The sequence below is a fragment of the Molothrus aeneus genome, chromosome 3 (assembly GCF_037042795.1).
Source record: "Molothrus aeneus isolate 106 chromosome 3, BPBGC_Maene_1.0, whole genome shotgun sequence".
In the NCBI taxonomy this organism is placed as follows: Eukaryota; Metazoa; Chordata; class Aves; order Passeriformes; family Icteridae; genus Molothrus; species Molothrus aeneus.
The window spans coordinates 50,861,688-50,889,430 of record NC_089648.1 but is presented as its reverse complement, the minus strand read 5'-3'; the positions used below and the strand labels follow the sequence as shown (position 1 = coordinate 50,889,430).

Genomic DNA, 27,743 nt, shown 5'->3' with positions numbered 1-27,743 from the left:
GATGTGTAAACTATCAAAAAAAAAAATTTCATCATATAGGAATAAAGGCAGACTGGCAGCAGGGGTTAAAGTAACATTCATTAAATCAAACATTCATCAGGTCGTTTTTATCACTGTAATACACCAGCAGCACACACCAAGGGGAATTTGACTTGGGAGTGAACTCAGCTGAAAATATGCAGCAATCCTTTCAATGGCACAGAGAATCCTGTGTAACACCGAGTTAACAACCCCCTAAGTTGTTTAAGAGCAATATTAGGACATATTACCTACTGACCTCCAACTCTGCTTCAGCTCATTTAATAAAAATTACTTCTCATTCATCTAGTAAGGATGCATTAAGCAATGGAATAAACCAGTTATTTGAAAAACACAGTATGACGTGCTTTTAAAATATATTATTTTAATTAGTTGTCTGCATGCATTACACCAGTGAAGTTTGGGCCTTCCTTCTTTTAAATATCGCAATAGAAGAAAGGCCCCATTACATTCCTTGGCAAACTGAAGCCTTTTGTTGCTGAATTCAGCTAATGGGAATTTCTGCACAGCATTAGGCATCTTCTCATTTTGTCCCCAGCAGCTTTCTGGTCGAATACTGAAATTGTGTGCTTATGAATATTTCTATCCAAGCTGTTCCCTATTTACTAACAGTTGGATCAGCAGTTTTGGACTTTGCACAAGTGTCTAGAAATTTCTAGTCCTACAGCAATTTATATATTGCTGTAAGGGTATATAGGCAGAATTGCTTTAATTGTTGTTATGTATACTCATTTGCATGGGCAAAATTACAACCACTAAACAAGAAAGTATCACATGACATACTTTTTCTCCATGAGTAAATGAATGAAAATTCTGTTCACTATATTTCAGAGAACATTATTTTTCAAAAGAGAATATCACTATGCTCAGTTTTATTGTCACATTTATGGCAGCAAAACTCTTACAGCAAATTTCTCCTCAGAAAAGTTTCTGGTTACCATTCATGCAAAGGTGTCTGGTACAGAATGCAACAGCCCTCAGTTTTACTTCTGACTCCTCAGTTCTGCCTCAGACCCGTATCTCCTGCAAATGTCTACTACCTCTTACACGTTTTCACAGTGTATATGCTGGAAATGAAACTGTTTCTTGCAGAACATGAAGAATAACTGCCACAGTAGTTAATTCCCAGTCTCCTCTGGGATTTATCAGTGATGTCATGAGATACTAATTACGACACCTATTCTCTTCTCAGATTGAAATAAAACCCTTTCAAACATGAGAGTGTGAGACCTGAGGGAAGGGTGACTGTCACGCCATACCCAGGAAAAGACACAGATACATGGTGTATAAGGATTCTGTGTTGTCTGTGGTACTGCAAATTCTCTGCCAGCTGCTTGCAAAGACTCTGAGCTCCAAACTACCATATTTGGATATACATAAGAACATAATTTGACCAATATATTACATAGTAAAATAACATAAAGCATTGCGCATTATCTGCCAACCCAGCAACTGCATAATAGGAGGGAAGAGAGAAAAATACTGGGCTTTTATAGTTACTGGATTTACTTCATAGATTTATTTTTTTTCCCAAGGGAAAAAGCATGCTGTAACAATTTTATAGATAGAAAATGCGTTCAACTCTCCATTGAAAACAGGGGCATTTTTTTAGCGGGTTAATTATACTGCAAGCTCCTTTACGTAACATGGAAAGTGTTCCAGAAGAAGTGTAAGGATTCAAGACGAGAAAAAGAAGAAAGCTTATTCACATGAGCACTATCCAGACCAGGTGGTCAGAAAAGTTATGGACCACCTGGTCACATTTAAACAGTGCAGAAAGAGAAATAAATGGGAAGGACTTTGCTCGCGTACTGAAGAAGTCTACTCCATTTTCCTGTATTCATCGTACAGATTTAACCACTGGCAGCTTCCCCATATACTGAAAAGACAAAGGTGACAAGTATTTTGTCCACATGGAGAAAACTGAATCCTGCCATCAATATTAAGTGCAGATCACTTTCCTGGTTGCTGTGGCACAGTCAGTCATCACAACGATGAATTTAAATGTTAGTATCAGAGAAACTGGTTATTCTCTGAGGAAGAATATACATATACTCTTGGAATACTCATCCAGGTGTTTCAGAATGCTTTCAGAATGATGCTAAATTTTTTTCTCTTAAGAAGATCCTGAGATGAGCTCAGCTGGTTAGAGGATGGTGTGAATAATGCCAGGGTTGTGGGTTTGATCCCTGTATGGGTCATTCACACCATAGCTGGAGATGATTCTTCTGGGTCCCTTCCAACTTAGACTGTTCTGTGATAACTGGATTACAATGGGCATGGAGTTTTTTGACACATTTTCTTATGAAGAATGTACAAACATCTACCTTACTTGCATCTCACTGTCTCACATCTCATACACCCCCTAATGCATGAACAAGCCAGGAGTCCTTTGGCTCTACTTTGTAATCCCTTGCAGGGAGCACTGGTCTCCTGCCAGTTGATGGGCTTTTCAGTATAGTTTGGTGCTTAAGGGGTGCCTTCTGCTGTTTCTAGCTCCCCAGCTTTCATCTTCCCTGTCTCTGAGGCTGGAAGAAATGTGCCAAACTTTAATGAGGTCTGCAAATGTCTACATACACAGTATATTTGGAGGTGTTTTGTTACTACCTCAGTGAATTGTGCTTTTCATTTGCGCTAATGCAGTCCTACTTAACTGTATGCTAAATTGCCTCAAGCATTTCTGTACTAACACAGGTCTGTTGGCTCTCCTTCCTCCCCTTTTTGTGACTGACTTCTACTTACTGGTGGAGTTATTACTTACAGTTAAGTGTTACTAGGAAATTATTTACCATGACATCTCTTCATGTGGTGTAAATTGAGATAATTCCTGTAAGACTGGCAAAGCTAGATTGGTTTACTGCAGCTGAGGATATGGCCTGTCCATCTGCTACTGGTGTGTTGCAGGAGGTGGCAGGCAGGAAACAAACATTTTTGTGGGTAGCCAATTTGATATGGACAACAGGACTCTGGAAAACTCAGTTTGAAACTTAAATAAAACTGAGCAGTCACACAAAACTTGTTTTATTCCCCAACTAATTCCCTCCCACAACTCACTCTCTTGTCTGTCTTTCCCCACATGTATTTTGTCTTGTGTACATGCTGCATATTAGGATGTTTGTATCACTAATGTCTTTTTAAACTTCATTTCTAGATAGCAAATTGTGTGTCTTTGAATGGCCTTTTACGTTCCAATTTTGCATTACTTTTTGAAATTCAAAGTGGAACAAACTAGTTAATTTTATTATTATATATAAAATGTAATTTCTTAGAAATGGAAAAAAACATAACAGCATTCCCCTAGTTCTGGGTGAAATTAATGCTTTTGCTGCCATGTCATATTTTTGGTAGTTAAAGATGGTGTCAGCTTGAACTACAAGCTTTGAAACTTCATGTGAAGTGAGGGGGTGTGCAATTTTTCACATGATGTGAAGTGAAGGGGTGTGCAATCTTTTGGATGCCTGTGGAAACTCTTTGCAAGCATAGCACAGGCATCTGCCATGTGGATGCATTGTCATTTCAGTGTGTGTGCACATTGATGTGCTATTTTCCACATGCTTTTATAACTTGAAAGGAAAGCAGTACATTATGATCCCTTTCCCCAGACTCCTTTCTGTATCCATTTCCAGGTTAAGTTTAACTATGATCTTTGTCTGTAACTATGTTCTGAAAGTAACACAATTGCACAACTGTGAGCAATAAGTAGAATACAATAGTAGAATAGAATAGTTATAATTTGCCCTAGAAGAATGCAGACAGCTCTCCCAGCATCCACAGTCAAAATCAAGATGTCAGGTGAAAGTTACATATTTGGAATAATGAAACCAAATGAAGCCAGTCTCAACCTAGGTGCTTAACAGCAAGACTTAACACAGAGCTTCTGAACTAATATATTTGTGAAACATTAAAATATAAGCCACTGGTGAAGGTCTTTGGTACTTTTACTGGCACTGGAGAATAGCCTTCTTTTTCAACATAAAAGGCTATCTTCCAAGACTATTAATTTTGATGGTCCTATCCATGAGTATAAGGTACTACTCAATTTGGAGGTAATATTCTTGCTTCCATTATAATACATTAGTCTAGGTATATATACACAAAGAGTTCTCTGCCTATGTTTGTAGACTTTTCTTCTCCTTATTAAACACAGCTGAGGTCAACATTGCATCTTTTATTTCCAATTGTAACTCATCTCTTACAGTGATATTTAAACATTAAAATATTAAATATTTTGTATAATCTGACTGCATATAATTTTTTATGATCCACTTGATTTTACAACTTCTTACAATACAGCAAGAGTTTTGTTAATTTCAAATAGAAAGCCTCTTCAAATAGAAGCCTTTCAGAAAATTTGCTTTGACTCTAATAAGAAAACAGGTGCTCCTACAGTTATTACTACATTATTTTGTCAGCATGAAAGGACCTAGAGAGAAGTAGACCCATTTCGTCAGCATGAAAGGACTTAATAGAGAGAAGTATTTTTAGCTTCCCTGTGATGTTACCTTTCTTCTTTTCAGGACTGCACAAAGATTTTGATGACATAATTATGCCTACTTTTGTCTTATGATTCCTGGGATTTACTATCTTAATTATTTTAAAATATATGAAATGTGTAATAAATATTTTTAAATAATCATGAGGAAGATGTGCTTGTGACTGAAGAGAGAATTGCCAAACTTCCCTGCTCTGTGTTTTTACAGCAAGCCAACCTGCAGCACATTACTGTGCTACAATAATATAAAGGCTAAATGCAGTACTAGTGCTCAGTTTAAGGTGTGCAACCACTACAAAAAGAAAGTCTACTGAGACCAGGCCACTGGAAACCATAACCCTGAAGTGGAATGAACAGTGAGCCAACATGGGGCCTGGCAGTGACTGTCCTAATGCCCTTTGTTACCTCACTGCCCTTTACTGTCTAATTAATTCTAATTAATGCTCCAATCAGAAATTATTTGTACACTTATCTTCTAGGGAAAAAAGCATGAGTGTCTTTTAAAAATCTTTAAAACCATTGTTACATATTTAGGGAAGGGAAAGAAAGGTCAAGGAACTGGGATGACAGGTAGCCATTTTGCAACGTCAGCTCATCCCTGGGAGTTTGTTCCAGAGGCTGGATGAAATCTGAGAAGTTCTGCTTTCTGCACAAACTTCTCCCCACTGCTGGGAGTTACACTGGGCCACAGGTCTTTCTCTGATCTTTCTGGCTCAACTAAGTTGTCTCTCATGCTCTCCATTTAGGTTTCTCTGTCCTTCTGCAGGTGTGCTGACCTGAAAGACACCTATCCTGCTTCCAAATCCTCCAGCAAAACTTGGCAGGGAGAGAACTGTCAGGCCTAAAATCTTTGCATGTGAAAGGGTTTTCTAACACACTTCTTGTCATGTCCTGGAATAAAATAATTTTGATCCACAGAAAAATAAATTAGCTAATAAAAGACACAAGATAACCCTATAAAGTGCAGCCTCACCCATCCGTTCTCTTCTTATGGAGGACTTGATTCCTTTGGGAAGTCATTCTAATCCTTATAGGACATTTCCTTATAACATCTATAATGGGATGAAATGCTTTGGACTTACTTACTTCGTACATAGCTGGCATTAAAACCTTTCTTTTGGATACTGAAGTCACTTTTAAATGACACAATCATTTCATTTCCTGTAGAATTATAGGATAATCCTTTGGCAGTGATGCCACAAAGGCTCATTGGGCTTTCTCCATTGTCTAATGTCAGTGAATCATAAATGCAGCCTGGAGCTTCTTCAATGTCGAAATCAATAAATGTTAGCTGGATGATAAATCCATGAGGTGCTCGGATGATCCACTTGCAGGCTTGGCTGTTGGGATAGTCACTGGGGAAGCATGGCGAAGTGAAAACTCCAGAGGGGTCAGTCAGCACAGTCCTACAGTCATAGCATCCATGAGCTGACAATGAAAACAGAGAAAAGCTGGAGGTCAGGAAGAGATGTAACTTAAGAGTAAAGTAACCATCAACACAAGAACTAAATGTATGTCTATACGGAAAAATAGAGGTGAGAGGAAGAAAGGCAGAAAAAGGCCTTGGTTCTAGTGGGGAAAATGTTGGAGGGATAGCATAGGAAAAGCATATTTTATGTAAGAAATCCTACAGCAAAGAAATATAAATTATATTGCTAAACAATAATTTGTACACATGACATACATATATATTTACCATGTATTTGGCCTGATAAAGGCAAAGCAAAATCAATGTTTTTCAATTCAGAAAGGCTAATAGTAAAACTGCAAGTTCTAAAAAGATGACTGGTATCATTTACATTTTTTGGCTGCTGGTCTGATTGTAGGCCATCCCAACAGCTATATGACATGCTGTTGTTTTCAGAGATGTGTCCCTGGAAAGGAGCAGCACAAGAGTTGGGCTGAAGAGCAGCAGAAGCAGCAGTCCCTCAAGGTTAGTCATCTGCATTTCCAGCTGATGCATTCCACATCACCCAGAAGCCTAGCAGTGAGCTACTGGCTTTTGAATCAACAGTAAATTACTGTGTCCTTCCCATGCTGATTCAGCTCCATTGACATACTTGTGGCAGTCAGGCTTTAAGAAATTCTTACCCTATTTGTCATACTCTTTTGCTCACCTGCTGTGTTTACCCAGGAGAACTTCAAGCCCAGTTAGTGCCCAGGGTTGCATTTCTTGTTTGGTTAACATTTGCTGATTTATCATTTATTTACTTGGTGTATTATAGGATATAATTACCGTGAACTGACTGCTGCTGAAATCTGTAACAGTTTGCCAAAGCAGCACTGAAAAAATAGGTGGGAGCTGAATATCACCAAGAGATAACCAAAGAAACTAACTGGCCTATTTATGCTGAATTACTTTGCAAACATTTCATCAAGCCACAATCCCGTGTCAAATCCTACAAGGATGAAAAACCATGAATTATTAGTTGCTCAAAATAAAAATAACCTAAAAAGTTGTTGAGTGCAAATTACATACAGAACAATTATAAAATAGGAATAAATGCAACTAATTCCTCCAAAGAGCCAATTGAGAGGTATATTTTACGTAGTTTTTATAATTTTTATTTGCAAAGCACAAATTCATATGGCCCCAATGAGGTAAAGAGACTGTTTGGGCTCTCAGAGCCAAACGCAGGCTGGTTCCACTGGGAAAGCTCAGTGGAACACCTTTGTTCAAGTGAGAAAAATATGTTGTCTGAAAGATTTACAGGTAGCAGTGGGAAGCAGAGGTGCTCCTGGAATTCAAAAACTTGATCTGTGAAGTACAAACAAAAGCCTGCCCATTTTTAATTTCCCTGCAAATCTTTACAGTCAGAGGACTATGCTCACCTGCCCTGCAGTCCTGGCGTTCCATTTATTAACCAGAGAGGGAATATTTACTTATTAGTGAATATAAATCCTGCAGTTGTACAAACAGGTGACAGCTTCATCCAGTGGATTTTGCACAGATAGGTATCAGCTTTCAGAGAAGCACCTTAGACTGAGAGGAGGAGGGGCAGGAAAAGCATGCTGTGTGTCACAAGCCACTGCAGGCAGTCTCCCAGCCCAGGGCAGTGAGCCCCTACAGGGCAGAACCCCTGTAAGAGGGCTCTGTCTGGAGCTGTAAGGCTCTGTGATCCAGGATCCTGATTGCCAGGATGAAGGTTTACAGGGGCTGGGGATTTGGCAGCACACCTCACTCACTCTCCTTCTCATTCCTGCCAGAGAAACAAATGACACAGAGCTCTCTGGGCAGTTGAGAAATTTCCTTGGGCACTCACACAGGCCTGAAGCCAGGGACTAAGGTGTTAAGTGATGTAAATACATACAGGAACATGGGTGTTAATGTACACTGGTTAATGTACACTTGTGTTAATGTACACTGTTAATGTACACTTGTGTTAAAGCACACTGATTAATGTACACTTGTGTTAATGCACACTGGTTCATCCCAGGACACCTAAAGTAATCTTAAGGGCATTATAAGATATTGCCAAAACAGAGAAAATATGCAACTTGTCAGTAAAAGTGTATGTCCCTAATTGGTAGAATATTACACTCAACCTGAGACTTTGAAAAATCAAATTTGTCCATCAGAGAGAACTCCGATGTTCTTTGTGTTTATTAATTCTATTGATCATCAGCAACCAAAACCAGGACTCAGCTTTTCTATTTATCTCTCTCTCCTGAGTATTTATCATTGTTTCTGGGCTATGTAAAAAGAAAAAGCCAGCACATATAACAAAATATACTCTTATCCCTGACATCATGTAAATATTAAATATAAAAATGTAAATATTAAAACATAAATGTTATTTATGAACTTTTAATAATTTAATCTTTGCAGAAATGTATTCTCACTTTATTACATCCATATGGTTTTGTTGATTTTACAGAGCTAATGCAAAAAAAACCAGCCCCTAAATTTAGGTAGGAAAATAAGTGCTCAAAACTTTGCATGCACAGAAGAAACAGATTTGGTAAGTAAAATGGTTGGGTTTTTGTTTTAAGTGGGTTGGCTCCATTTTGGTATAGTAGCTATTCTGTCCATGACTGCAATTTGAAGGAGAAATATCCTGTTTTCATGCAAATGTCCACAGTAGTAAGTAAAAAGAAAAGAAAACAAACAACGAAACTATATATAAACAGAATGGCTTAAAATGGAACGTTTTGCACAGCTTCTCATGAGACAGTTATTTTTCTATAAACATCACCTATTTTACTCATTAAAGAGAAAAATTGCTGTGGCAACGTTAGGCTGTCAGCCAAAGTTGACAGATATTTTGCAATCCCATTGGCCAAGAGCAGTTCTCAACTGTGGAGAATGAATACTTGTTGCAATACACACCACAAACATTTCTAGAAGCAATCCAAGATATTTTATTGATTTTAATGGGAACAAATTTAGCTATGATATTCCTGGTTAGGAGCCCCACATATCCATAATCTGCCTGTCAAGTAATTTTCACCACCATAGACAAAAGGAAATTCACTTTCTAAATATATTTTATACAATAAAGGCCTTTCTCTTTTTCCCCTTCAATTCTTTCCCAAACCAAATTGAACACCCCTTTCAAACAGTGAAATCAAGCACTTAATTTCAACACTTCCTAAACTGAAAGCTTCACTGGGCAATTAATTTGTTTCCATCATAAGAATACACTGGAGTATGGTATCAATTTTTTTTCTGCATCATACTCATACCTCCCATAGTAAAGAATATTGAACTATTTAGTGTGATACTTCAACACTAAACTGAAAAGGGAAATTAACAAATTCCTCTGGAGCTAGTTAGAGCTTTCACCAAAGTTATCTAAGTGATTCAAAAATGTTAATTGACTTCAGAAGTGGAATAGACTGTAGGGGAAATGGCTTTTTCCTATCATGGCATGGAGATAATGGGCAAAAATGGAAAAACTTTCCACAGATATTTGGTTCCTCACAAATGAAATAAAACTACTGATTTTCCTTAACCACTTTGTATTTGTACAGGGTTTTATATGGGCAAAGCACACTACCAACGACTTTAAACTGTAGCTGGGAGAGCACTTTGACAATCTGGCCCACTGTAGAAAATCCAAAAATGAGTATTTAGTGCCCAACAGAAAATTTTGGTCAAAGCAATTTGACCACTTTTAATAAGAACTTATCAGTAAAAGCAGGAATAGTATCCCATTTTCACAATTGCCAATTTTCCTAACCATGAAACCATTCCCTCTCTTCTAGTATTTTCCTGACTATTTTACATATATATCTTTTAACTTGTGTGAGAAATACCCTATCCTAGTCTTTCCTACACTATGTTCAATCATCTGACGACTGCCCTAAAACTCAGGGGCTAAGGAAAACATATCTGACTCATTAATGATTGCACCACACAAACAGTCATGTGTATATGCAAACTTCATATCCTATGAAACAAAATTAATTGTCCAGCTTGTTCTGTCCACTGATTTTTCCTCTTTAGAGTCCCAGCACTGAATTCCACCATATGAACTCATTAAGACAATTGCAAGTACTGATATACACAATTTCAAAAGCGACTTTCATGAGTCATTTTTGGAAAGCTAGAGCCACAGCCAGCCACAGAGCTACAATGTCTAACTGTGGATTTGGGAAGGAAACAGTCTTAATATAGTCTTATCCCATACGTATGTACTTCTCTTTTAAATTTTTTTTTCTTGAATGACTAATACATTCCAGCATTCGCCTCCAAAATCTGTGCTAATATTCATTCATATTTTTCTCTAATTTCTCGCACTTCTCTCCATTGTCATCGTTTACGCCTAAAACCTGTATTTTGTCCGATTATACTTAGCATTTCTTTCTCAGGCATGAGTTTTGACCTCTACCTCTCCATCTACTTTCATTTCTGCACTTATCCAACCTCGGTGAAGTGCTGGACAACAAATTTTGTTCAGCCAAGAATTTTTACATGAGCGCAAAAGCAATCCAGTTTGGAACACTGTCTATTTCAGCCTTAAAGACCCAAATTTTGTGAAGGTTAGGATCAAATGAAAACAAGGTCACTGTGGGGAAAAAAGCCTGTACTTGCAGTTCGTGCATTATCCAGGGTTTTTTTACACTAAGTTACACTTTGCACTGGAACTTTCTTTTCACAGCTGAAGCACACAGAGTTTCCCACCTGACAGCAGTGTTAATGGCTACTCCACATGCTTAGGCAGTAGCACAGGATACCAATGACAGCTGGGGTGGGTTGTATTAACACTACCAGTATTTTTTTAAAATACATTAAAGGGTTCCCTCATAAAACAAAATGCTTCTGGATTTCATTCTGGCATAAAAATTAAATCTACTTCTCTCCATGGATGATACAATTTTTATAGGAAAACATCCTAAAATAAATCTAGGTAGCTCTGGAATTGAATTTTCAGAGAGAAAACCCAAATATTTTATGTTAACTCTAGTCATATTCAAGTGAACAACAAAATCTCCCCTGCCTGACAGAATTAGGCCAATTCTAAGCCACAGAAAATCTTAGCTAGAGTGCCTAGCACTTTAGACATACAAAAGCAGTACAGAATTAATTATAATTTGCTTTCATGTTGACATCTGAAAACTTTTAAGCACTTTACATATATTTTAAAAGGAAGTACTAACAAAGATGGTCATTTGAACTGAGAAAGAACAGGCAGGTGACACAGCAGAGGTACTTCCAAGTGTGTGGTGATGCCCAAAATAAAAGAGAAAATTTACAATCATTTCGTGCCACAGCTAAAAAAACACCTAGTTTGATGAACACTGGGTGGGAAAAAGTTTTCCTTTGTAAGAAGCAATTAATTGTTCAGGGTTTTTTCTATTTCAAGGATATCACAACACAAATATGGCCAAACATTAGGTTAGATGTATTTATGACTGCAAATAGATGGTTGAATGAGGTCAGCAATGGGCACACCTGCAGACAAGCAGAAGGGCCAAACCACCAAGATGTGGGTGGGCTGGAATGGCTACAGAACAAACAAACCCATGTTATTCCAACAAGACACAAACACCAAACCAAAAACAGCTATCCTATGGCATAGGCTTGGACAACAGCTTATCTTCGCCTCAAAAATAATTTTGAGCAGAAAGGCAATCTGTGGCTCTAGAAAAATGTCCATATGCAAAGTGGGAGCATATTAACTGCAAAGAAATGTCCCATCATTCACTCTGAACATAAAGTAATACACTGCTCTGCTTACTCACATTTAAGCTAGTAATGAGATAAAACCTTTTCAATTTGTTTATGCAAAACAGGAAGCCTAGCACTCTTCTGGAGCCTCTGCAGACCAAACCACGTACTCTGCTCTCTGTGCAACCCACACTTTGATTAAGCTCAGTCTGGGAAAGTTCAAATGAGGAGATGTGGCAGGTTTATTTTTGCTTCTTTATTTACTTTCCAAATTGTAGAAGCTGTATGATCTCTCAAAAAGATCTTTATTCTGCTACACTATGCTGATAAAAATTACTGTGCACCACACCTAATTTAATATTTGCCGCTATTGTAATTGTCAAATTAAACAAAAAATCCTAATTCTATTTAAACATTCAGTTTTAAAAATAAAATAAAGGATTATCTCTGTAATAAACAGAAAGGTAGTATACCCATTCTGATGTGTACAAAATTTTGTCCTTTCACAAACAATGTTACCAGGTTGAGGTCTACTGCTTGGAAATATGACTGTGATTGTGTTTAAATGCAGGTACCCCCGGATTTGTAATCATCATATGGAACAATATCTACAACATTTCTACAAGATTCCTACAACATTACTAAAGTTTCTAAAACATTTCTACAACAGCTCTGAATTTCCAAAAGCATTGAGCAAATCTTATAACCTCACAGATATGCTTTGAATTTAAGCACAGACTTAAAATTCAGCAACTGTTTAAAGTCCTTTTCCGCACAATGGTGTCTTTGAGTTCTGTATTTGAAGCTTTGCAGTCCTGTCTTCAGCCTTGCAGCCCCCTCAAGGCTGAATGGGGGAGCATGAGTCCCTAACTGCTCTGTCTGAAAACCACATGGGAGGCACCGCACAGACCCGAGCAGAGAGGAAGGCTGTGCCATCCTCTCTAGGTCTGACCATTTTCTTTTCCTTTCATTGAAAGTAATAACCACTGGACCAACATTGGTAAACATCCATTCAGGGAGAGAGATCCATTCTCAAACACAGAGGATGCTTATGGAAATGTGGTTTCGATGTAACTAAGTAATGTGGATTGAATTTAGTGAGAGAAGGAGGTTGGTTTTTTTACACCAAACTGCAATGAAATAGTTCCTTCCAGACTTTGAATTTCCTTACCAAATTACTTTATGCCTAAAGATCAGGAAAGGTAAGGTTTAATTCTAAGTCAGCCATGAACTTCCTAAAAATGTCCTTTTATTCCCTGGCTTCCCCACTTAAAAATATAAGCATTATTCCTCTGTGTAGGGTTCAAACTCATCCCACCACCCTTTGTTAGTAGGATGTTACACTAACTTTCAGCTCTGCAAAGGCATTGGTAGCAGGCTTTCATGCTGGACAGTTTGGGTGAGGAGAAATATATTTCAATTCACCCTTGAGTTTTTTTTAATTTCTCCAAACACTGAACATTAAAAATGCAGGTCATAAAAATCCTAGGCAGTGTAGTGTGGGTCATCAAAAAATAGAACTCAGTGAAATTTAAAAAATTTTTAAAAACATCCCTAAATATTTTTTATTAGTAGTAATAGCTGTAGAATACAAAGAATTCCCAACAGGACAAATATTAAAAGTTTTTCTGTGAAATCACTTGCATAGACTCATCAGTAATATAACCAGCATATTTTATAAAATAAAATTTTACAAGCCTTATATGAGTGAAACTTTACATTATTCTTCTGCAACACATAATCAGATATATTTTGCAGAGCACAAGTACAATAAAGTTGTAGTTAACAAGAATCTTTTGCATCTGTGTTATTCTTCATTTGCAAATGTATCTCTTTTGGTTGATTTGTAAGGAATCACTATTTTAAGCACTATTAAAATCTCCGTCCAGACTCTTATTCTGCGTCATTCCCATTGCCTCATCTTCACAGTACTCCTTGTACCCAGCAAGAATTTAAAGCCTCCATATTCCTGACTGGAAATAGCACATAACCCTGGCAGAGTCTTTTATAATTCAATGAAAGACAAGATTGTGCTCTCACAAAATAATTCAACAATTTGGTTTTGGCCACTGAAGCCAGGAGACAAAGAGTGTACTATGCCCTGGCCAGTCCTATCAGCTTGCCTTGCATCATCGTTTGCTGATGCATTATGTCCTGCAACATATGCTTTGAATGGATGAACTGGTTGGCACACCTAGGAATAATAAAACGTAAGGAAATAAAAAATCTCCTTACAGGCTAGTATAGAGACTTATATGAAAGTGTAATTGTTGTCTATGAATTCACTTATTATTTCTGCTTCCTGCTGCTGTAGCCCATATTGTTTATCAGGTTATTAGCAAATTATATTTGTCATCACATGGAATTAGAACTGATTATTTTCTCTCTTTTGTAAGACAAGAACAAAGCACTTAATTAATGAAATGATATGTGGCAAATTGAAAACTGATAAAAGACAATATTTTCTCTTACATAACAATGCCAGCCTGTGAAACTCAGACCTGAAAACTATGAAAGCAGGGACTATAAAACTCAGAAAGTGCACAGACATTTTCCCAAGTATCTAATAGGATCTCTGAATCCCTCCAGATATAAAATAATTGACGTGACATAACTATAAGAAATTGTAAACCTCATGGCTTATGTTTAAAATTAATCTTAACTAACTACCCAGGAAGAGCATTACTAGCTCCACCTTGGTTGTGGACACAGTTCCAGTCTCCTACCCACATGGCTGCAGCTCAAGGCCAGCCTAGGTCTTCTCCAAACCCTTCCACGGTATGGATGAGCAGCAAGCACAGGTCAGAGGCCATTCCCAGCATGCAACCTGGATGCAGCTACCCCAGTTTTTGGAACTGTGTGCACTTGAGACAGAGCATGAGCTGGCCTCTGAGGCAGAGAGCAGCCCTAGGCATATCCCTTTCACTGGAGTAAAAGTGGCCACGGCACTGAAGGAGAGCAGACAAAGCCATGTGGGGCTGAGCACAAGGCTCTATCTTGTGTATCTTTCATAGGAGCCAATTGAGCAGTTCTCATTATTTTTGATGTTCCAACACTACACAGAAATCTGGGAGAAACAGGTGGTATTACATCCTGTTTCTAACATGATAATCAAAATTATCTTTCAGGATACACTTGAGGTCAGTAGCAGTAATAATGTAACAAAAAAATCAGGAAGAGCAAAGCTTAATTTTCAAATCAGGTTAAGATTAGAAAAGCAGACATGAGAATAGTAAACTTGGGAAGCATTTACCATGAACACAGGCAGTAACTAGCTACTACTAAATCCAGGAGCAGGTTTTTCACTAAAACCAGAAATCAGAAGAAGCTAATTTGCAATTCCTCTTGACACAACTGTGTAACATAGTCCTACACTGAGACAGATTATGTTATTTATTTTTTTCATAAATAAATATGTAAGTAACAGCTTGACTTCGAATCTTTTCATTAAGCACACAGATGGACTGGAACTTTACACAGGTTTAAGGTGTATCATTCATTCATATGCGGGCTGTTGACACTTTGGACAGGACATTTCAGGGAACTGACATCTGGACTTCTCAAGATTAGCATCCTATCGAGTCCTCAAAGGAGTCACCCAAGTACTGACATTATCAGTATTTGTTATGTGCTGGATCTCTAAAACTTTATGAAAGTCTTGAAGAGGTAAGAGCTGAAACTCTTGAGTGGGATGCCAGCACAATATGGAGACTATTAGAGATTCAGTGTGTTTCAAGATATTCTGTATTGCCCCCAGGTCCCATTTTATCTGGAATTCAGTAGGTATTTATTTCTGTAGGGCTATCATTACCAGTAAAAAAGCTCTGAGCCCTCTTGATCACTCTAGCACAGATATCCTACTCCCTGACAGCAGCTGACTTTATCACAGCAGTGACTCCAGCAGGTTTTGATTGATCTGGGAAATTGAGGGAACCAGCTACAATAGAAGAAAATACGTTCAGAGCCAGGGTGGGGGCCCTGCACTGCCTGTTTCCCCTTAGTTGTTTGGGTTTGTGCCAATGAAAATGGAAGTGGAAACAAACACACTGACTGGGTAAATCAGCCCTGACCCACATGAGTGGAGTTCACAGTGTAGACAAAGTTATGGATTTCCCCCAGAGGGAGGGGGTAATGTGAAAATCCTGTGTTACACCCATTGTAACTTAAGAATATTTTCATTGGCATTCCTGTGATAATCTTATAAAAATAACAGAATTGACTTGCTAGTTTTGGCTTGAGTTGGACATTTTTTTCCACAGAGTAGCAGAAGTTTGGGACAAAGAAAGGTATTGACAGTTCAGTTTAGATATGCTGGTTTAAAAGGCATTAACTAGTAAATATACAGGTGAGTGCATTAAGCACATAAGCTAGCATACCTGCAAGTAAAAAGAAAATTAAGTCAGGGAAGGAACAGGCTGGGAACAAGTGAGAGTTTTTTTGTGAGGTTGCTGCATGTAACCTAATGTTTTTCAATCTGGGATCCACATATCATGATCCATCACAAAACGTGCTAAGATTGACAGGAGGAATGGTCATCAAGAATGTTGTACTTTTGTCTGCTCCAGCCAGAAGATCTGGCTGCTGGCTCCTAGCTGTTCTGTTGCTCTGCTACAATGAGGATCACATCTTCAGCTGGAGTAAATCGATGGGTGCAGTTAGATCTAATACCAGGCTGCACAAACTGAAGAGCTGTATGGCTAAATACATTCTCAAGTACCACTTGTGCAAACACATGTCACACTTCTCTGGGAAGTAGTTCAAAAAATGAGTGGGAAAACAGCTGACAATCTTTTAATGAGAAAGAGTGGTTTGTAGGAGCTTGAGTTCCCACCAAACTGCACAGACATGGGTTAAAATAATGTTACGACTAGGCACAGGTGATCTTGGTAAACTCCGGTCATACAGATGCACACATTTCTTTCACACATACACTGGAAACAGACTAAGGAAGTTGTTAGGATTAAATTCTTGGGTAACAGAATATTCTGTGCAGTGAAAGACAAAAACTTTGCATTTTCACCAGCTGCTTTACCCAGCAAATCCAACACACACCCAATATCCAAAGCAGTTTCCATTTGATCCACGATACATTCAAAATCTTTTATTGTTTATAAGAGGATAGGTCAATTGCAGAGTTTTCTTTCTGAGGCTTCAATGTTGGAATGCCTTTTCTGGCTGCTACTATCACTATTCTATATAGCCATCTTTTTTAAGTCCCATGAATACCTCTAGAAAATACATGGTAGCAGGGTTATTGTATGGTTTGTCAATTATATTCTTCAAGCTTTGTCTGCTTACAGGTCAAATTTTGTGTCTAGATTTTTAAAATAATTTTTTTAGCTATTTCAGAAAATCTGGTATTGGTTACATGGATCTCTTTCAGTAGATGTTGAAACTACATTTTGCTGTTGTTTAACAAATTACAGAAACTATGAAAAATTACTTTACATTGGAATTCACTATTATAATAAAATATCAAGGCATTCTAGACATACTGGGAAACACCAACTCATAACTGATTTCATACAGAGTCTTTAAACACTTTAAGCATTTTATTACTTGTCCTCTCTGTGAATTTTCAAAGTAACAATTTCAGTATTATTTGGGCTACTTATATTTCAGTACTTTAGTGTTTTCTGGGTCCTTTTATTAAGTTATTAAAAATAGACACTGCTTGTAATATATTTGTCTCATCTGATCTGCAAGACATAGGAATCTAAGTCAAAAACTTCAGGGTTTTTAACATTACAAATTTATAAAGAGCTTTTCCTATTACACACAGAAATATTCTGTTCTGCCCCATCACAGAAAATCAGCCATTCTTTCACCTTCCACAAACAATAACATATTCAGTGTTAACACATATTATTCAATGAGTTCTGCCCAGACCAAACTGAAAAGATGTTCTGAATAAGGATATCAGGTATTTTCTTGTACACTTTCAATGGAGGGGTGAGGAGACTGGAAAAGGTTAGAGCCTCTTTGCTAAGCCAAGATTTCAACTTTCCTACTTCATTTAGGCAGTTTCAGGAAGTAGTCCAGCTACACAAGTAAAAGTGAGATCAGAAATTATTTCCCAGTATTTTTCATTGATGAGAACAGAATAATGCCATGTACAATATGGCAGACTAATATGTATCGTGGTAGGGAAGTGTGTGAATTTTGGACATTTAATGCTACTCTGATATCTCTAATGCTGTTTTTTGCTCTATATTCTCAAACAAACCAATTCAATTGTAATTCAATCTCAATTCATTGTAATTTTGAATAATTTCAGTTATACAACATCTAAAACTGCTTTCCTATCATACTGTTTTTATCAGACGTAAAGATGGAAGGGATTGGCATACCAAAGTTAAAAGAGTAATTCTTTCACTGATTTATTATTAGTTTCCACCCCTGGTATGTTGGTGTATTTCTCCTCACATAAGTCTGAAAAGAAAACTTTGTGAACACAGACTGCAAAGTCTTCTGCTGAACAGCCAAGTGTCTCCTTACTGCTTCCATTAAGCTTACAGTGACTGATCTTTGTGTGACTATACCTGAACCTTTTATTTTTCATCAGTCTGGGCAATGTGATTTATTTTTCTAACCTCCATCCAGTACTGCAACTGCTCTAGACACTGAACTCCCACTGCAATCAATCAAAAATTCTCCCCACACATTCCAGCGCTTTTTCCAACACTAAAGCCTTTTTCTACAAGTTCCCTAAAGAAAAATATTCCATGGATGAATGGACTTCAAAATTTGGAATTTGATTCTGATCAAACTGCATACATTTAACTCCTTGAGTATGGATACTGTGTGCCCTATTTCCCTGTTTGCATCTTGCTTCTTTACTGAAAGAAACCCCCAAATTTACAGGGATCAGATCAGAAAGAAAAGATTAACTGTGTCCTTTTTTTTTTCAACTATGACTGCTTACCACATAAAACCTGAAAATATTCTCTCCTTAATCAAGAAAAACTACAATAAGTTTGACTAAGTTTGGCTTTAAAACCTCTCTGCTAGTTTCTAAAATGCTTTGTCTTGTTTTTAGTATTTGTCTACTCTAAATCTTAAAGAGGTTTACAGATATTGGTGTGATGTTTTTTAAACATGTCTACAAAATGTTAAACTGATCTCTGTGTTAAAAACGTGTACAGCACTTAGTTACACAGTACTCTTCAATCTCAAATACCATGAGAAAACAATTCTTAACTGAAAGAGGAATTCTGAAAATAGACTACTTCTTTGTTTGGGGAAACTTCTTGTTTCACCAAATCAAAATCAGCAAGTTATTCAGCTTAATATAAGACCAAGAGTGTTTTCTTAGTCTTAAGAAAACTTGCTTCATGGGAAGGAATTTATTTTCTGTAATGGTTCTGCAGTCATCAGCATTATTTGAAAACAACATCTAAAGCACTTGCCATTTAATGGAAACTGCAGTTTTACAATTGACTTGCTCTGCAATTTCTGAAACCAAACCAAGCCAATCAAGCAAAGGAAACCTCTTTCATGAATCTGTTATTTACATATAAAGCAGACAGGAAAAAGGTATTTTGTTAGCTCTGGAGACACTGTTTAAGGAGGTTTTAAAAGATTAGGAAGTATAATGACAGGTGCACAGTGTTCCTTAAAATGAGACGGGAAGTGAGTATGAGAAAATTTTATGGCATCATCCTTCTATAAAACTAAGTGGACAAACTGTTCTCTCTTCAAAATGACTATACAGTCACATTTACAACCAAGTATTGTCCCTTCACTTGACCCTTAACACATTGTACTGCATTAATTGCCTTAACTATTCAATTAAGAAAGCCAAGTACTGGGTAGCTTCCATATTCCTTCTGTGTGAGGTTATTTTTAAAAATATTTTCCCAAAATATTAAACTCTGCTGTTGTTTCGTGTTCAAAAAAGCTCTGAAGTTCAAGCAAGCCAACATGTGTCATCATCTCAAAACTTAACATCCTCACTGTGCAACTTTTCAGCTGATCTCTCTAGCAAAACCTACCTCCACACACACCAGTGAATGTGGCACTCTCCTTCCTAACACCATTTCCAACACCACTTAATATTACATTTCAACTGTTTTCAAGGAAAGCCTATTTCAAAGCCACAATGAAAAAGATACCTTCTTATTTAGAGTTGGAGTCCATTTATCAATTTTCTGTCTCTGCACCCTAAATATGAACTAATAACAATATGAAAATAATTTGATTATCTAGACAGATTATCTGGACACCTCTGAGAATTGAAGCCCACTTTGACTGCAAGTTTTCTATTGCTGAAATTCTCAAACCCACAAAGATTTACTCCTTCAGGATAATAAGCCCTGGGATTATCATCTTCCAGTGATGAAGCCTGGCAGAGATCAAAACTAAACTGGACCTAATAAAAGGAGTAAATATGGAAGAGACACTAATCAAATTCTAATATTGAAGAGACACTAATCAAATTCTAATATTGAAACTCTGACTCTGAAGTTCCAAGAGACCTTAGAATTCCCACTGCTTTCACATTACTTACCTTTTACTATAGTTGATTCTGCAGATACTGAAAATTTTAACATTCGCAATACTGTAGTTTTTGAGATATCATTTGAACAAACAATGTTGCAAGCCCAAAGATGGAAACATAACAGCATGGAGAGTATAAGCCTACTTCTCTTAGAGAGGGAGGGGGTTTTGTCTCCTGAATGTACATTTACTTGGCAATAACAGTCAATAAGGAAAGTAAGGAGCAAATAGTTAAAAGTGAGTATATTTTTACCCATGACCACAGGTTGATTATTATGAAGAGTTAACGGAAAGGTTTGGAGGGAGAATCAGAGAGAAATATCTCAGTGTTACATAACAAAGTGATTAACAGAAAAGCAATTTGCCATGTGTGACAATTAATAAAAATGCAGCAAAATATAAAGCATATGCCCATTGCTATGGTACATGCCGTGTTGTTACCACTATGACTCTTCAAAATGCACCAAGTAGAGCTGCAAGGTGTTTAACTCACCTCCTGCAAGAATAGAATAAAGCAGTGTTCTTGGGATTCTCTTTTATATTTATTTTTCCTTGCTGTGTAAACTCTTAAACTGCAAACTGTAAACTTGAGTTCATAAATGAACCCATCCATGACTTCAATCTCCGCTCTTTTAGTGTTTATCTCAGTGACCACTTCCCTGTATTGAAGATTTACTTCTCGGGCTATTGAAGCGTATCAGTGCAGTGTTCAAAAGTGGTCTGAGGAGAGTGGTGGGAACAGTGGCTATCTCCCACATCTGCATCCTATCAGACTGTCAAGTAGAAAGTTACCATGAACACCGTTCACTGTTGTTCACCCAGATATTTTAGATATTTTATCAGAAGTGCAGAGGAACACTTAAAAATAGGAATTAGGGGCAATAAGTTTAAAAGTTTTGAAGAAGCAGATTTATTTAAACATATTAAACAAATAACACATCAAATACATCTAATTCTCCTTATTTTAGTTCAACATTTAATTCTTAATAAAAGCTTTTTTCCTTTCATCATCCTTGGCCAGACCATCTAGTTTTAGGCTTCATTCAAAACTCAATAGAAATGCTCTCACAGCAGGATTTGGACCACAGCCTTTAGACTCAAACATGAAAAACAATAATTGACAATAACAAAACCTCATCAAGTGACCTGAGTGCTGGTACTACATAGTTTCTGTCACAGAAACAAATTACCTACCTTAGGATCCTGACACACAAAGTTCAACAGAAATATAAAAGTTGCTTAAAGTGAACACCTAAAGCATGGGTTTAGCAAGTTTTATATGGAAAGCATACTACCTATGAGTAACTACAATATCTGACCAGAAAACAGCAGAAACAGAGTGGAGAAAGCTGTGTTTAGTCCTTTGCATTAATAAATCTACAGTGTTGGTTTTGAATCATTATTCAAGGTGGTCCCTACCAGGCATACACAATGAGGAAAAAACCTGCAGAAACAAGAAGTAATCTGAAAAATTATTCCAACATCAGCTCCCTGTGTCCCTCTAACATATATTTTAATGCAGGAAGTAATAAAAACTGTAAGACAATGAAGCAGATCACAGTATTTTTATAGAGGGAAAGAAAAACATTAGTAGAAGACCTCTTTTGGGCAGTGTGTTACCTTTATAGAGGTAGTCTCAGAAAAGGCAAGACGTGGTCTAAAAACATATAACTGAGTTTTGGATCTAATACAGAGTTCCAAAAGGAAAACTACAGACACTGAAAAGACTGCAGCAAAACACCACTCTACTTGCTAAGTCATTGTATCATGGTACTCACAGAAGAATGGATCAAAAAAAAGCAGAAAAAAGCGGACTTTATTCCCTAGTAGGGAAAAAAGTGAGGGCTGTATCTGACTCTCCCTGTCTCCTAATAGTGTTTCCTTCTGAATATGATATACTATGTCCTGATAGGAATTAGGAAGAAGCATATTAATGCTGTACTGTGTAGGTTGGAACTTGCTTTATAGACCTGCTATAACACAACTCAGCATACTTAACAAGTTGGTAAGTGTTCCTTGCCATACCATGAGGGTTTTTTTACAGGGCATATTTTACTCATGGAAGCAAGAGAAGAATGAGTCATGAGTGATTTCATAACAGCTCTGCAGAAATTAGTCCAATGCCATGGCTGTAGGAGAACTAAGCTCGAGAGACTGTCAAAGCACAGAGGAACAAGGAGAAAGAGTCTAAAACCATGAGCAAGAAGCACAGAGTAAAAAGGATAAAGCCTGTATAAACAGGAAATAAAGGAAGTATTGCATTTCAACCTGACCATGGTGTCTAATTGCTATGGATATGAAAACCTGAAAAATTCCTTTCACATTATGTATGTGTATAACCAAATAGTCATTTTCCTCTACAGTCATGTTCATCTAAATCCACCTTGCTATTGCCCTGTAATAGCATTATTTCTTCCATAAAAGCCAGTGACTAAGCCCAGAACTATGGTAGACTCCCATGGTAACAATGGCAGAATTTTTAGGCAGGTCATCTGACTTTGGTCAGGAGTTCAGTCAATAAAACTTACTGATTGCTCTCTTCAGGGTTTTTCTATTAAGGACTCTCAACTGTTAGGTCATTTAAGCTACAGTCAATATAAAGAGTTCCTTAGGGAAAGTATTTCTTATTCTCATTACTTCAGTTGATCCTAGTGCTGAGGTCTGCAAAACTGCTGGTCTAGAGTTAAAAATTTATTGTACCTACTTCCTTAAGAGACAGGCTATTCCAGATCTTCTAGTTCTTATGAAATCTATAATTCTATTTTAGTAGCTGTGTGGTTGGTACTAGCATCAATCATTGCAAGTTTTTCAGCAAAAGTTGCTGAGCAGTGCGTGCAAACCAACAGGGAACTCTTCAGTATGGTTCAGGATAGTTTCAGTACAGCTCTCCTACAGTGTGCATGGAAAAGCTGAAAAATGTTTTAATACCTGCAAGTGTTAAGCCTAATATGAATCTTATACCTGGTCAGCTGATCCAGACATTAATTTGGTGCAGCAAAGAAAAAACTGAAAAAACTAAAAAAATGATAGGTGTAATCAGCCTTCTGAAAATAAGTAGTAGAGGAATAATTAGATTTGAAGGCTTTTTTTCAAAAAAAAAGGAAAAAAAGAAATCTCCTTCAAAAAATATTCCGCAAAGTAATTTCTCATAAGTGTCAAAACATTTGATTATTATTGCCTTTAAAACTTTTAGAAAACCTTTTTTTTAAATACTGAAGAAAATTCAAAACAATTATTTAAAATTTTGATTTTCATTTGATTCAAAATTTTAATTTTCAGAGCAATTTTTTTCTCCATCATTAAAACACTTAAGCCAGAATTTTTGTCCTGTTGCTTGTCTTAAAAATTAATACGCCTTCAAGTTTCAACAAAAATAATATATTTTTGGGAGAAAAATCAATCTTATTTAATAACAGCAACTCAATTCCTCATCCAAATAGCTTTCCAGTAACTGACATTTTCTTTCTCTTAGTAGTTTTTCTTAAGTGTAATTATGCAGCACATTCTGCGGTGAGACAGAGTGCTGGAGATCCATTTGTAGTATGAAAAGCTTTTGGGTGTGCTAGACAGCTCTCCTGTGACTCCCATGACTGCTGGCTTTTCTCCATCCAGGCAGTTCAGATCACCTCCTGTAGTCAGACTCAAAACTATTCAGCCAGAACAGCCAAAACAGGCTCTGACAGTATGTAGGACTAACAGCAATTACAACATTTTGTAGCATGTGGTAATTGAGTCATTATGATCAGGCTGCAACAACTGCATGAAGGAAAAGTTCTTATAATAGCTCTGATGGTAACTGCTTGCATATTTTCTTCAGTCTGGACCAGTTATGAAAGCTGCAGAGCAGAGCTTAATGGTTGGCTGGAATGTGTTCCTTCCGAAAGAACCACTCTGGTACCACCTGCCATGTCTGCAAGGTCATATAAACAAAAAGGTGATGTCAGCCTGGTCTAAATGCCTCTGAAACTGTGGCCACTGTTCCACCACTGAAGATACTACACTGCACTACAGAGTAGTAATGGTGGCAGTCTTACAACTCTTTTCAGATTGTCTGGTAAGTCTGCTCCAGCCTGAACTCTAAACATAACTACAGTGTAGAGCCAGCAGCAATTTTAAGCAGTTTTTAGTTATGGAAATGGCAGAGGGTTGTTTGTAAGTAATCAGGCAACTCCTAGATTCTTCACCAACTATGACTTGCAAACATTTGTAGAAGTGCTTTCATTTATAACTAGACAGAGAATTGCACCTTTTCTTTCAAGCTTCCTGACTCTACACAAGTGCTACCTCTGAGGCAACTGATGAAACAAATGCAAAATAATAACAGAGGCAAAAATATAAATAATTCAGCCTAAAAGAGCTCATCATACAAAACCTTCCAAGTAGGATAAATCAACAAAAATAAATACCACCATGCTTATATTCAAACCTTATCAATAGGGTAAGAATGGTCTTTCTTTGCCTGTCTATAGAAAAAGGGTTGTGAGAAAGGTGCTTCAGCAAAGTATAAGGGAAGAGCGGGCTGAGTGATACAGGCATGATGCAGAGTTATCACCAGAGCTCTGGATAGCCAGCCTTGCAGCACCTACTGCTTTTAGCACCACAAGGTGATAAAAGTGTGAACCATACATTCACATCCCTTACCTAATGGCAGCAAGGCAACCCTACACCTTATGTAGCAGGACTGCAGCAGGTCTGCTACCCACAGCAGAATTCTGCTCAAAGCAACTCTCTGCTCTGCCTGAAGATCATCCTTCTCCAAGGACTGTATCCCCAACACTACCTGAAGGTCCAGTTTCATTTCAAAAGCCAAAGCTGCAGCTATAATGGGACATCGCCTTATTCTGGTTGCAATCTGTGACTCTAAGCACAGATGCAATGTGAAATGTTATTATTTAATGAAAAATGATGACAATAAAAATCCCATTTCCAGTACACAAATATTTAACTTTATTTTGTCTCATAGTTAAATCTCCTTTAAGCCAATTTTGGTTTTCCCTGCACATGAAAACATTGCTACTTCATTTACAAGCAACAAGCTGCCCTGTACTGAGAAAGCAATTACTTTATAGAAGTAATAGCATCAGAAGTTTCTTGCCATTTGGATTACTAAAAACCAGAACTAGCACAACAGTGTTATCTTCTGCTTAGAGCTGACATCTGCATGGTCTTTCAAACTGAGGGGTCTAAAAACCTCTAGTGTCAGAACCAGCTGATTGCTGAACTGCCCACCAATAAGAAATTATCCTTATATATGAGGATATGAGGAAGTGCTCTGTCCTTTTAGGGAGAGGTAGGACCATTATTCCTATGGCTACCAGATCTGCACTGTGCAGAATAACAGGTTAGCTCCCTCATTTCTGAGAAAGAACTTATAGCATATATAGTGCATTGCAGACTATCTCGGTTCCTTCTGCATCGCAGTTTCTTTCTGACTCTTCTGCATTTCAGAAGAAAGAAGAAATTAATCCATTCCTTCTGGAGTGATGGCACTTTTTCCCCCTTCACAGTCTGAGGGAAAAACAGTCATTTGACACTTTCAACAGGGTGTGAGAGGTTGGTTTAGCTATTTGTTTCAACTGAAATGGTTGTTCTGCTAATGCTCACAGTTGTGAGGAATTACCACTCCAGTGAGCTGCTCAAAGCTTTCATTACATTTTAATAGAGGACCTGAAGTACCACTCAGTCCTTTCCACTGCTTGTCAACATGATCAAATACATGTTATTATTTTCGGGCGCATTTTTACCAGATGCAGTCTTAGTCTAGAGCACTGCAACAGGAGTGTAATTACAAATCATACATCCTAAAGATTTGCTAATAATGTTAACACCTGTACAGTTTGCTGGTAACAGGCAGTCAAGTAAAACCAGCTCACCACAATTTTTCCCTCTGACCAGACCAGTGCCTTGGCTACCACAAAGGATCTGTGGTACAAGAAATACTAGAATTAGTGGACACCTGGATAAATAAAATCTATTTGGGGAGTCAACATGACTTCTGTAAAGTGACATTTTGTCTTATAAACTTCTTGGAGCTCTCTGCAGGCTTCAGTTGTGCTATATGGGTTAATATGACCCAGTTGACATATTTTCCTTGGATATCCAGAAGATTTCTGGCAAAAACTTTCACCATAAGCTTTAAAGGCCATTAAGAAGCCATTGTATAAAAAGCAAAGTTTTGGCACAGGTAAGTAACTGGTTAAGAAGTAGGGCATTGGAGCAAATGGGAAGGCGTAAAAACACAAAAAAATCACCAGCAGAGTCCCACAGTGGTCTTTGCTAATCTACACTAATTAGTGTATCCAGAAAGTATCTGGAAAAGCAGTAGAGGAGTACAGACAAAGTTTGCTGATGATGGAAAGCTGCTCCAGACAGTAGATACCTTGAAGGCAAGCTGTAAAGAAGGGAAAAAGGAGTCTCCTATAAGACAGAAGGACAAGGCAATAAAATGACAAAATTCAACACAGATAAGCATGACAGTGCCCTGAGTGCACTAAAAGCCCTTAATTTGCTTTCAGTTTTTGCTGGACATATGCTGTAGGTGTATCTGTCTCTGGCCTTTGTCTCTGGCTGCTCCTAACAAGACTCTCTGGATGCACCCTGGACCTGCTTCTTTACCTCAGCCTGTCTATTAACCCAGCCCAGACATGGTGAGACTATATCCAGCCAGTGAAGACCCTGTCTGTGCTGGGTCAGCCTGGCTTCCAGATCCTCCTCCACCATGGGCAACCAAGCACCCGCTGCTCCCAGCCAGGTGACAGCCCAGGGCATTTGTGGATGTCCCAGTCTGGGTTTAGTGAAGCTGTGGAGCCCAGGAAGAGGATGCATTGGTGTGGGTCCAGGGTGGAGATGGCCAGGGCAAAAGAGGGAGTAGCCAGGTACTCTCAAGATGGGAAAGAGACAATGTAATGGAGAACAGACAAAGGTCTACAAAAGGTCTGCAGGTGACAGGGAAAAGAGAGATAAGGAGTGCCTGCTCACTGTCATCACTTAGTGATCCTTTGTAATAGAAGCCAGGTTCAAAGTAAGGAGGACAAGGTGGTCCTCCATACAGCAGGAAATGGACACTTGGCACTCCCTGCCTGAGGACAACTGTGGATGTGTGAATTCAAAGGGAGTGGGCAACTAGTTGGCAGAAATCCATTGCAGACCAAACAAGCAAGCCACGGCAGCCTCAGTTAGATTTGCATTCCCAAAATGAAAAGAGTTGGAGACTGGGAATTTTGAGGAAAAGTATCAAGTACACAGGCTTTGCTTTAACTCTTCTATTCCAGATGCCCAGGTATGAACACTGGGCTGGTTTGACCCCACCTTAAAGTAACAGACCCACATCTCTTCCAAGGGCAAATGGATATCAAGACTTGTCCACAGTTACAGGAAAAAAATGATTTCATACAATCTGTAATCTGAAAACTGACACAGTTATTAGACATTTCATAATTTCTGGAAGACTCATTTGTCTTACAACTAGCTACATGTCTGGAGAGTAAGAAAAACAACCTCAGCTCTAAAGGAAATACTTTTTCAATCTGCTGTCTTAAGGATTAGGATCCTTGTTCTTTTTGAGGATGTTGGCACCAAAGGCACTAAGGAAGCAGGGGG

The 27,743-nt window shown here is 37.8% G+C and overlaps 1 protein-coding gene across 1 annotated transcript in view; it reads right to left on the bottom strand.

Annotated features, from left to right (window-relative positions):
* The window catches only part of ADGRG6 (adhesion G protein-coupled receptor G6), a 110,865-nt gene that overhangs the window by 62,658 nt on the left and 20,464 nt on the right, over positions 1–27,743 (bottom strand). The window contains exon 3 of the mRNA XM_066546899.1: positions 5,618–5,959. Within this exon, the coding sequence (XP_066402996.1) occupies positions 5,618–5,959 (342 nt within the window). The remainder of the gene's footprint in view (positions 1–5,617; positions 5,960–27,743) is intronic.